Below are 13,175 nucleotides of genomic sequence, written 5' to 3' on the forward strand. Positions count from 1 at the left end.
CCTAAAAATACGTATCTAAGTAATAAAGGGTTATATGATGTAAAATGTGACCTTTTCATGCGAAAATGGGTCTTATGCCATGTGGGGCTAGGGAAGTTCCCGACCAGCCTTCACATCCACACAGTCTGGTCAGTATAACCCTTTCCACAAACAAGACCCTGAAACCTTATGTGAGTAAAGCAGACAGGGCCGCTGGCCAAACATGGAATAAGACCTTATTTTGCATGACCGGACTCATATGTCAAGAGTTGTTCTGGCAAAATTATTATTAATGTCTAAAGATACAATATGTGCCAAAAGCCGCATATCAAATTACTATATTTTGCTTTAAAGTCCTGGCACCATTATTTATTTCATCCTCCTTAACAAATCAAGTCCATTACCAGTCCGTTTTAAATTACTGTAGACATTTTATTGTTACAAAAATTCCAAACAGACAATTGTTTGATTGCGAGTACAAGTCCCATTTACTCGTGGCGACGTCTATTTCTAAGCGTTCATTAAAATTTTCTCTACAACCCAGCTGGTACTTTACTGCGCTCAGAGAAACATTATAAAATTTTCAATTACTATATTCATGGACGTAGTTCTTATTAATTAAATCTAGGCTTTTATACAGATTTAATCACCATTGATTTTCAGTAGAACATTATTTCTATTAAAGAACAGTCCTGTCGGTTTTATTACGACTGTCAATAAAAATGAAAAAAACAATATTGGCTATATAGTTTAATTAATCAATGTCACCGTTGGATGCTGGAAGTATTCTAAATTTTACTGTATTAATTTGAAATTGATATGAAAATTGTGCAAATTTTAATCAATATTACTTTACGTAAGAAAACCAGGATCAAAATATCATTACAGCTATAAGTCATTTTTTGTTGCCAACACAAATTATGTTTTTCCAGGTATGAACAAATATTCCCCCCCCCAAAAAAACATGTTGTTTTCATTATTACAAAACAAACAGTTAAATAATTGCTCACAAATAAAATAATAGATGTAGATATTAAATAAATACAACTTCTCCCTATGATAGACTTTTTCCACACAACTGTTAATCTACTCAAAAATGAAGAGTTTTGTTATCTAGGGGAGACAACTTTGATAAACATTATTCCTTCTTGCTGTGGAGCGTTTCTTGAGGAATCTACCAATAAGTATTCCCAAGCCATGATGCCCAGTACCAAATACATGCTCTAAGTATTCTTGGAATGAAAAATGCCCAGATATGCTAGTGGTATTTCATTTTGATACTGGGCAGACATGAGCTGGTCTATGTAACGTCTCTTTCCAGCTGTGAAAATTGGTCGATTTCAGACAAATTAAACTGGGAATCATTTTGAAACCGATTACTTATTCTTTGGTTTATGGATACATATCAGGCAAAAAATCACTCATTATTTTCGTTCGAAAATGCGTGCTTATATTTGTCCATTATGTTATTATGCCCCCCTTCGAAAAAGGGGGGGTATATTGCTTTGCTCATGTCGGTCAGTCGGTCGGTAGGTCGGTCAGTCGGTCCGTCCGTCCACCAGGTGGTTGTCAGACGATAACTCAAGAACGCTTGGGCCTAGGATCATGAAACTTCATAGGTACATTGATCATGACTTGCAGATGACCCCTATTGATTTTGAGGTCACTAGGTCAAAGGTCAAAGTCACGGTGACCCGAAATAGTAAAATGGTTTCCGGATGATAACTCAAGAACGCATACGCCTAGGATCATGAAACTTCATGCGTAGATTGATCATGACTCGCAGATGACTCCTATTGATTTTGAGGTCACTAGGTCAAAGGTCGAGGTCACGGTGATCCGAAATAGTAAAATGATTTTGGGATGATAATTCAAGAACGCATATGCCTAGGATCATGAAACTTTATAGGTAGATTGATCATGACTTGCAGATGACCCCTATTGATTTTCAGGTCACAGGGTCAAAGGTCAAGGTCACAGTGACGAAAGTCGTATTCACACAATGGCTGCCAGTACAACGGACAGGCCATATGGGGGGCATGCATGTTTTACAAACAGCCCTTGTTAATAATTGAAACAATACAAGAACGCGTGAGATCGGCAATGTAAATAAAACAATTTTCAGTTAGCCTACGGTACGGATTTTTTCTCCCCCCCAATTTTTTTTTTGCTTCAAAAACTTTTTTTCCCGATTTTTTTGGCTTCAAAAAGTACTTGCGCATTATACACAAATGCGCCTTATACGGAACGTTTTACGGTAAACCGATTCGAACGATAACAGTATACATACCACTTTTCTAATGTGCACATTTATCCGATAATCCAATATAATTACATCACTTACGAAAAAATAATGTTTAACATTTATGACAAGAAATATGTTTACGAACTTCGTAAACAAATTCATATGCCTAAGCCATTTTTCAGAAAAAATAGTACAGTGCATTATGGGACACAGCTTTCATTGGACGAGCGAATTTAAATTTAGATCGAATGCAATACGATACATGTACAAAGAAATGTTTTATTGTGTCATATGCAGCATGTAAAAAACGTGCTTTCCTTGGACTTTCTGATAATGGGCAAAAATTTAAGTGCATCTCTGTTAAGTATTACACTGCGTTAGCATGTAAATAAATCGTCAGGATTTTTAAATTTATTTTTCGTATACGTACTGAAACATTAAACACGCACAAAGATATTTTTATTTATCAAGCATGTGTAGCATATAATAAACGATAACACACTTACACAGCCATAGTTTATACAATTAAATACAATACACGATAAATGCAAAACATAAACAGGTAATCGTTTTAAATAACTTTAATTTGATAATTATTCCGCTTGCACTTGCCTTATTGAAATTAGCGCACCGAACCGCTCTGATAGGGAATACATGTAATAAACACCGACTCGCAAGTTTTCACACCTTTATTAACATTACACAACAGAGTAACACTAATTAGCTGTCAAGTGTCGTTTAACCTCTATCGATTAAAATCATTTAATCGGACGGATAGAGCAATCAAGCTGTGATTTTGCCGGCTTCTTTGAATTTATGAAAATACATGAAGTTGCATAACATGGATTTGAATCAGTATGGAAGGTTGGAGAAAAAACAGGATCCAAGGACCCCCCGCGTTATATTGGACACAGCGTTATAACGGACCGCACTATATAGGAGTTACAGTGTATATCTAGGAAATGCTTTGATCTACAGCCAGGCAACATGTTTAATGTTTACATCGAGGAAAATTAAGAGGTCAATCCATTTTTTGGTCAAAAGGTCAAAGGTAACAGAAGATTATAACATGAAATTATAAAGATTTAGTAGTCAGTTTTAGTTCCTTTTATAACCATAATAACAATATTTTAAGCAGATTTTCAATTATGATAAAAGTTATATTACAGTACTGCCATTATTAAATGCATTTAATAATTGAATTTTAATCCATTTAAGACAACTGCATTAATGTCAAAAAATTGTGAAGAAACATATGGAGTTGCACGAGTTTACCTGACAATTAAAATGTCACGGTGACTCAACTTAGAAAAATGGTTTTCGGATGATAACTCAAGAACGCTCGCCTAGGATCATGAAACTTCATAGGTACATTGATCATCACTGGCAGATGACCCCTATTGATTTTCAGGTCACTAGGTCAAAGGTCAAGGTCACAGTGACTCGAAACAGTAAAATGGTTTCCTAATGATAACTCAAGAATAATTAGGAACATTTTGAACAAACATATGGAGTTGCACACGCTAATCTGACCATTCAAACATTTAACAATGGTGTCTTTACTTTTCCACGAATAGATCACTTGACAACAACAAAAGCAAAAAAATCACAATATAGGTTAAATAACAACAACAAATATGGGGAGATACAAATGTAGTAGACCAGGTTGCATGTCATAAGTCGCTCATCACTGGCTAGACTGGACATACTGAGTTTGGGAATAGACATTTAATATACGTCATGCTAGTTTTTTTGTGGGATGGAAGAGCATTAATGATCTTTTCTTGCATGTGTTATTATGGATAGTGTGGTCAAGGTGTACAATGATACTAAAACTGAAAACAATATAAACTACTAGAAATGTATTCTTAGTACATGGATACCTCTACAATCCAATTTGTCCCACAACTGCACAAATGTCTTTAAATTATGAACAAACATATGGAGTTGCACAAGTTAACCTGACAATTACTATGTTACTGTAGAAGTATCCCTCTATTTGAGTAACGCTTCTCGCAATTGAAAAAATATTATTGTTTGGTTAAAGGGATTGTCACATAACTCTTCTTATGTAAAATAAAAAATAAAAAAAAATATCAAGGTGCATAATTTCACATGGTGGGTAATGCTTTAAGAATAGTTCATCCCTCTATCAGCTGTACAGATATATCAAACTATGCATGTGGGTAAAATTACACAATGATAAATATTTATGTAAAGTGTTAGTCCTCTTGTAGCAAGCAATACTGATTATTTTACACTCTACACATATTTTGAAATGTCATTTATGTATAAATATGAGACATTACTACAATTATGATGAAAACAACAGAAACAACATATAGAGGTGTGCATTAGCTCACATGCCTGGTTACTGTACTTGTAAAGTTGCAGGAATACGTGTTGAGTTATATAAGCCAGAAAAGTCACGCAGATGGATGGAAAAGTGCAAATCTATATACCTCCATATTAACCCTTTGAATGCTGGGAAATTTGTCGTCTGCTAAAATGTCGTCTGCTGAATTTGTAAAATAAGCATTTTCTTCATTTTTTTCAAAGAATACTATCAGAATAGCAAACAGTTTGGATCCTGATGAGACGCCACGTTCTGTGGCGTCTCATCTGGATCCAAACTGTTTGCAAAGGCCTTTAAAATTCAGCTCCAGCGCTTTAAGGGTTAAGCCCAAGAAGCGTTAATTTATTGTCCATGTATGTTTTTATTTGACACTTTATACTTGTTTGAAGCATTACATAATATCACTTACTATTCCTTAGTATGTACATGTATTAATTGTTTATTTCAGCCAGTGCAGTAAAGTGACCCAGATTTCGGAGCTGACCAACTCGCAGCCCACAGGCCTAGAGGGGCTGTCAGTGGAGCTGGAAACTGTCCTGGGGGAAATTAAAACCCTGCAAATCAGTCAGAAGGCCAGCATTCAGTCATTGCAGAGAACATACAAGGAACATAGTGCAGTTATGATAGAGCAAATGCTTGGCAATTTAAATACTTATATAGATGAATGTGATAATAGTTCTGTGGGTACATCAGGCGGAAATGAGCAATATTTAAAAGAAGAGATGTGTAGGAGTGTTCTCTCTATCGTGAATGAATTTGATAATATTACTGCGAAGGAACTTAACGAGATGAAAGATGAAGTTATAAGTATTAAAGAGTCAGTTACAAGTTCTATTCATAAATGCACCACTCTTCACAATGACTTGTCACAATTCCATGAACTTGTTCAGAAAATTGGAGATAATAAGGAGCTCTGTCTTATAGCCAGCATAAAATGTAAGCATATAATACAGCAGGCATTGACTCTGCTAGGAAAGTCAGGCAAGGCGTTTAACGTCCAGCGGAAGTCTGTGCACAATGTGAGAATACCAAGTGATTCATATGAATGTAGTATTGCAGGCATATGTGTTCTGACTGATGGGCAGGTGCTGGTCACAGACTGGAAGAATAAGAGGATCAAGCTGCTGAACCAGCAGTACCAGGTGGTGAATCACTGGGATGTGACTGCTGGGCCATGGGACATATGTTTGATCACACCCAGTGAGGTTGCAGTGGCTGTGAATGACCATGATAGCAAGATACATGAGGTCCAGTTTATCACTGTCAACCAGGGAAAGCTTGTTTCTGGCAGAAAGTTTCAGTTACAACATAAATGTACATGTATTACCCATCACCAAGGAGACCTTTTTGTCACCTCTGGTAAAGAATTGTACAAATACACATTGAGTGGCAAACTGATCTGCAGACTCTCCCAAGATAGATCAGCTAATTGGACAGGTAAGAATCATGGTGAATCCATCCTGATAACATGTGTATTATGTACAGGGATTTGTCTAGCCATTGTGGGAAAAGGAGTCTAGTCAAATTGTGTTATTCTAAATTCATACAATGACAAATTTGGGAATTTTTATTGACTAAATGAACCGAGTTGGGATTTATTTTTTTAATCAACAAATATTGACCCATTAGGCCTTTATCTTGTTATTTTGAAAAAATAATATAAATTATAGTTACATACTTTGTGAGATGATAATAAAATAAAATTCAGATGTAATAGCAAAAAACCTGCTGATGTATTATAAAAAAATTGTTCTTTAATTCATATGTGCCCTTTGAATGCTACAGTACATTGTAGCCAAAACAAGATTCAGAAATATTGATTTATAAACATGAGTAATGAAGTATTTTGACAGTAACTACATGACATGTCTATAAATAGAAACTGTGTTCCTGGGAGAGAGACACTTTCTGACCTGGTCTTAATTTTGTGGTTGTAAAATGATTGTACATGTACAATATGTTTACCTGTTGATAGAACTGTGCAATTGTTTCAGTATGTGTAATTGTTTCCATCTGTGTACTTGTTTTGCTTCAATTCATATCTAACTCACTAGTCGCATTTCAACATGTCAAACGTTAACACAATAGCTCTGCTACTGAAGTTTATTGTCACGCTTAACTATTGAATCATTGAAATGTATGCATATATTTTAGATGTGTAAAGGCCTCTTTATAGCAACATATGCGTAATACAATATCACTGCAGTATGTTTAATAAGATTATTTAACATTTACAGTAATTCAATATCTTGATGTTACTCTGTTTTGCAGTATGGAAGTGTGCTGTGAGTCCCACAGGAGACAGGCTGTACATCATCAGCAGCTGGACCCAGCATAAGCTTCTCACCCTGGCCAGGGATGGCACACTCCTGGCTACATACTCAGACCCAGCACTAGAGTGGCTACATGGTCTACATGTGACCCCTGCAGGCCAGGTGCTGCTGGTCTGTGGATACCTGTTCAACACTGTACTACAGGTGGGCTGGGAGGGAGAGAGTAAGCTGGCTAATCTTGCTACCCGGGAGGATGGAGTGAGGTACCCATTGTCAGTCTGCTACAGCAGCACTACATCCTCCATCATTGTGGGACAGGAGGACAACGACAACATCCTGGTGTTCAGAGTGGAATAGTGTGTACATGTATGTATTAGTTGTTGTAATTAGTGATTAGTATTTCAATGACAATGTGTTGATCAGCATACGAACATTGAAGTGTGTTATATTTCAATACAATATTGTGTGTGTAGTTGTTGATGCAACTTTTGTGTACACATATAGTAATTTACTAAAACAATGTGAAGTTTTTTTTAATATTAGATCTTATACATAATTATTATGTTATGTTGTCATAACATTTGTTTTATGGTCCTTTAATTTAAAAGTTTTTTTAAGCTGTGCATGAACAAACAAAGCACTTCAACTGCACATTTAATGTTTGTACATAGATGCACATGTACATAGCACTTAATGCTATTTTTAGACTTTCATTTCGAGATACACAATGGTATAAAATCTATAATGATGCAATTTGTTTTTATAAAATATGATAAAGTTGTAGTAATCTTATGAGGAATATATTTTGATTTATAATGTTTACATAATATTCACATATGATATTTAATTATTTACTTTGTTTTATGCTGTTGAACATTTAGTTTTTATTTGTAATTACCTTTATATAAATGTGTGTGAGTCCTAAATATACATACAAGAAATACATCAAGCAATTCTTCTGCTCCAGTCGCTGCTGAGTCAGGACAAGGATGCTGAGGATGTGGTGGACAAGAATGACCTGAATACGCAGAAGGTAACAAATTCACGCTTAAATTGTCAGGTATTTTCTGAGGGAAAATGCAATTTTGGGACTAATATTTTTTTCCCACAAATAAGTCAATTGATTTAGTAAAAACAAATTTAATAAAAATTCTTTGTAATACTTAAAATTTAATACCAATAAAATCATAGTATGATAGTTATATACTTTGTTAGATCTAATTGAAATATGATTGAGATATAATTTTCATTAGGCACTTATTTAAGAACAAATAAAATGCTTTGTGTATGGGTCCGTTTAACAGACCCATAAATACACCAGGAAAGCGCCGACTTAAGTAATTCATGTTTATTAAGAATGCAAAAAAGATGAGGTTGTAAAGAACAGTATGAATTTACATAAGGAAAAATTGTTAATTGTTTGTATATTACAAAATCATTGATATTCGTCCATATGAAATGTCGTCGTAAAAATAACCCGTTTATGAACACAGCAGTTATTGGTGGATTTTTCAAATGGGAAAAATAAATAAGGTATTTATGTCAGTTATTTTCCGGTGCGTTGTGATACATTTGTGGATCAGTCAACTCTTAAAATCAACAAAAAATAATGTCTCACAATTAATAATGATTTTACAGTGTTACTTGTTTATTAAGAATGTTAAAAATGAAGAGAACAAGAATGATATGATTTCACAGAAGGTAAAATGGTGTCTTTTCTTGTGTATATCCTTTTAAAAACACAACTTCTTTTACTTGAAGATCAATAACTAAAAACCTTTTTCAGCTCGATGCTTCCCAACTTATTCATAAGAAACCTCATTAACACAACACCTCGAGAATTTATGTCATTCCCATGCATACCTTGAGTTTTTTAAAAAGTGTGAGATATTTAATTAAGCTTGGAATGCCTTGGTTGTATAGAGCCTGTTTGCAAGGAGATGTAGAGTTTTTAATATGTATATAGACAATCCCAGAATCGATAATATGGGCGCCGCCATATTGGCTATTACGTATTCCGCGATTGAAAACGGTACTGAAGAATATGACAGATTACAACGTTATCATAGTGTACACCCGCTTTATTCCAATAAACAGCACTTTATGACTTCGCACAGTAGGATTGAAAACAAGTGAAACATGAAACCAAGTGTCGATATGTATCACATTGTAAATCAATATAATTTAAATTAAAAATATACACGATTGATTCATAAAATATGTGTCTTTGCAACAATATTCAGTGACAACACGTAATGTTTAAGGCCGAGTTGGCATTTTTAAGCATACCTTTCAGCATAATGCCTTTGTATACAATTTAATTATTTCTTTATGGAATAAAATGATTCAAGCATAATTATAAAGGTATAGAAATATCTAAAGTATGAAGTAAACGTTGTGATTTTAGCGTAAATAGTGCCGGAGATATTAACAAAGAACTATCAATATATAAAGATTGGAAACATCCATTCAGACCATATTTTTTGGATAGATCTTTGATATTAATTAGATAGATTTAAGATCGATGTAGACAATTAAATTGATATCTGCCTTTGTTTAAGCCTATATTATTTCTTATTAAATGTCGTACTTTCTATACTTTCCGGAGATATTCATTAAGAAACGTTGTAAGATTATAAAGACTTAGGACGACTTCTTTAATTGAATAATACATCACTTTGTTTGTCTAAACAGTTACCATTTCGCTATTAATATTTCTTTGTAAGTGTCATTTTAAAGGTAATATACAAATCTATAGCCGAAATGAAGTTTGTGATTCTAAAATTGTTTTGTAACTTTGTTATCGAAACTCTGTAAGATTTTCAGGTAGAGATTTTTTAGCCGGATTTTTTTCGAAAAAATCTCGGCTTATAGATTGATGTTGTCGGGCGGGCGGGGGGGGGCGGGCGGGGGGGCGGGCGGGGGGGGCGGGCGGGCGGGCGGCGTGCTCGAAAATGTTAAAGTTCTTATTTCATGGTATAACTTTGGTATGCTTGGACCTAGAGTCTTCAAACTTGACATGAAGGTTGGCCAGGATGAACAGATGACCACTGGTCATTTCAAGGTCATTCATTTGAAGGTCAAGGTCACTGTGACCTTCAATATAAAAAATGTTAAAGTTGTTATAACTTTGGTATGCTTGGACCTAGAGTCTTGAAACTTGACATGAAGGTTGGCCATAACTAGTTAGTAACCACTGGTCATTTCAAGGTCATTCATTTGAAGGTCAAGGTCACTGTGACCTTGAATGTAAAAATGTTAAAGTTCTTATTTCATGGTATAACTTTGGTATGCTTGGACCTAGAGTCTTCAAACTTGACATGAAGGTTGGCCAGGATTAACAGATGACCACTGGTCATTTCAAGGTCATTCATTTGAAGTTCAAGGTCACTGTGACCTTCAATATAAAAAATGTTAAAGTTGTTATAACTTTGGTATGCTTGGACCTAGAGTCTTGAAACTTGACATGAAGGTTGGCCATAACTAGTTAGTAACCACTGGTCATTTCAAGGTCATTCATTTGAAGGTCAAGGTCACTGTGACCTTGAATGTAAAAATGTTAAAGTTCTTATTTCATGGTATAACTTTGGTATGCTTGGACCTAGAGTCTTCAAACTTGACATGAAGGTTGGCCAGGATTAACAGATGCCCACTGGTCATTTCAAGGTCATTCATTTGAAGGTGAAGGTCACTGTGACCTTCAATATAAAAATGTTAAAGTTGTTATAACTTTGGTATGCTTGGACCTAGAGTCTTGAAACTTGACATGAAGGTTGGCCAGAACTAGTAAGTAACCACTGGACATTTCAAGGTCATTCATTTGAAGGTCAAGGTCACTGTGACCTTGAATGTAAAAATGTTAAAGTTGTTATAACTTTGGTATGCTTGGACCTAGAGTCTTGAAACTTGACATGAAGGTTGGCCAGAACTAGTAAGTAACCACTGGACATTTCAAGGTCATTCATTTGAAGGTCAAGGTCACTGTGACCTTGAATGTAAAAATGTTAAAGTTCTTATTTCATGTTATAACTTTGGTATGCTTGTACCTAGAGTCTTCAAACTTGAAATAAAGATTGGCCAGTACTAGAAGATGACCACTGGTCATTTCAATGTCATTCATAAATAGTATTATTTCATCTAAGTTTATTTTCTTACATTTGATAATAAAATTGATGGAAACTTCAAACAATATGTTACTAATTTGCTAATAAAAAAATTGAGATCAAACTTTCCTAATTGTCAATTCAAGTTCATATTTGTGACCTTAAATGTTATTGTTGTTCATGTATATGCATGCATTCAAAACATAACACAAGGTTTGCTCATGCCTTGAAAAGTACTTACATTTCATTTTGACCTTTGAACAATATTTCAGTAATTTAAGTATTGCATTGACAAAAACACGAAAGGTACTTTCCTGTCATTTAAATCAAAAATCCGGCTTCAATGCGGTCATCTCCGACCGCGGAACTCTTGTTTTTTAATTAAAATAATGTATCTAGTTTAGTCTAAAACTAAAGTGGTTTTGAGCAATCTTTTATTTTAAAAATCGCTCTTAAGCTAATACAAAAATAACTAGCTGGAAATGAATTTTGTGATTTAAATGAACAAGTTTCGGAGTTATTCGCTTGCAAAACTGTGTAAGATGTCAGGATATGTCATACTTTTTTTATTGAAAAGGACATATCAGCTTTTGTCTACAACTTTCTTATATTATTATTTAAATAACGTTTTACATGTTGCCTGAAATATTATTAAATTTTCTTAATAACATCTTAATTCACGATTGAAATGTTCAACATGAAAAATAATGAACCTTAAATAAACTTAAATAGTTCCAATTGTGTTCTCTAGATTTCCTAAACGTATGTCTTTATTTAATGTTCGTAAAACGGTCTAAATTTACGCTTAAAAAATAAAAACACGCTCAAAATAAGTGATTGATTTTTCTTAAATTACGGATTATAAATGACAGCAACATACATCTCTTGAAAAAAAACATCAGCGATAAAGGCGCGAACGAATTCGCTCAATGGGAGGCGATGTTCCAAGTGTGGATTAAACGCGTTTATGGGTTTGCCCGTGACACTACATGTCTGCACGTGTGTTGATACCAAAATTTAGATAAGATATCACGCGTCACCTTTAAATAACATGTTAAATGACAATCAAGACCTTATTCATGCCAGGGACCTACACAAATAGGTCCATGTCCATGCTGTGTGTTATTACTCTTAAACAAATGCAGATGAACCTTATTTCTACTAATTACATAATTTATATTAATAAAAAAAAACACAAACTATTATCTGGTTGTCAGATCGATAACAGAAACTCTTTAAATCCTAAAATATATTTGATAAACCCATTTCGCTTCCTTGTTTTGCGTAGGGACCTATACACACATATATAGGTCCATGTTTATTTCTTCAGTACCGTTTTGGAGGCGCGCGAGAGTATTCAGGGGCGGGTAATCCGGAAGGTTTTGATTTCTGGGATTGTCTATAGTGTTGCTGTTATTTGTCAAATTTGGGGTCTGAAATCGACCCCATTTACAATCCTAAAACAATGTATTTTTCCCAAACAACTGCCTTAAATTTCCAATTGAAGATAAAGAAAATAAATGTATCACAATATCAAGTTAATCTTCCTACCCAGCTCTATTACTTGAACCTTATTTCATGTAAATACAATATTGAAAATGCTTATTCTCAATTATATAGTATTTGTAAGCAAAAAACCAACAACACAATGTCCCAATTTGTGTTCAAAACACCAAGAATTTTCCCTATTAGAAGGACTCCGGCCTCATTCCACAAACTTATGTTAAGTCTGCTTACAGTCTGTTGTTGAGTGTTTTTTCAAGAAACATGTGCCTCCCTCTGGGATAATGGGACTAAATGCATGTGTGTAAAGTGTGGTCCCAGATTAGCCTGTGTAGTCTGCACAGGGACTAATTGCATGTGTGTAAAGTGTGGTCCCAGATTAGCCTGTGTAGTCTGTACAGGGACTAAATGCATGTGTGTAAAGTGTGGTCCCAGATTAGCCTGTGTAGTCTGTACAGGGACTTAATGCATGTGTGTAAAGTGTGGTCCCAGATTAGCCTGTGTAGTCTGTACAGGGACTAAATGCATGTGTGTAAAGTGTGGTCCCAGATAAGCCTGTGTAGTCTGTACAGGGACTAAATGCATGTGCGTAAAGTGTGGTCCCAGATTAGCTTATGTAGTCTGCACAGGGACTATTAATGCATGTGTGTAAAGTGTGGTCCCAGATTAGTCTGTGTAGTCTGTACAGGGACTAAATGCATGTGTGTAAAGTGTGG

At 34.8% G+C, this 13,175-nt stretch overlaps 1 protein-coding gene and 1 long non-coding RNA gene across 5 annotated transcripts in view; one reads left to right on the forward strand and one right to left on the reverse strand.

Moving 5' to 3' along the window:
* The window catches only part of LOC127876921 (uncharacterized), a 119,513-nt gene that overhangs the window by 91,427 nt on the left and 14,911 nt on the right, over positions 1–13,175 (reverse strand). The window lies entirely within an intron of this gene.
* The window catches only part of LOC127876684 (uncharacterized), a 203,952-nt gene that overhangs the window by 14,686 nt on the left and 176,091 nt on the right, over positions 1–13,175 (forward strand). For both annotated transcript variants that reach the window (XM_052422088.1, XM_052422078.1), the window contains exons 2-3: positions 5,029–6,017; positions 6,852–7,015. In XM_052422088.1, coding sequence (XP_052278048.1) covers positions 5,029–6,017; positions 6,852–7,015 — 1,153 coding nt within the window. The remainder of the gene's footprint in view (positions 1–5,028; positions 6,018–6,851; positions 7,016–13,175) is intronic.

This window comes from Dreissena polymorpha, chromosome 1 (genome assembly GCF_020536995.1).
Source record: "Dreissena polymorpha isolate Duluth1 chromosome 1, UMN_Dpol_1.0, whole genome shotgun sequence".
NCBI lineage: Eukaryota > Metazoa > Mollusca > Bivalvia > Myida > Dreissenidae > Dreissena > Dreissena polymorpha.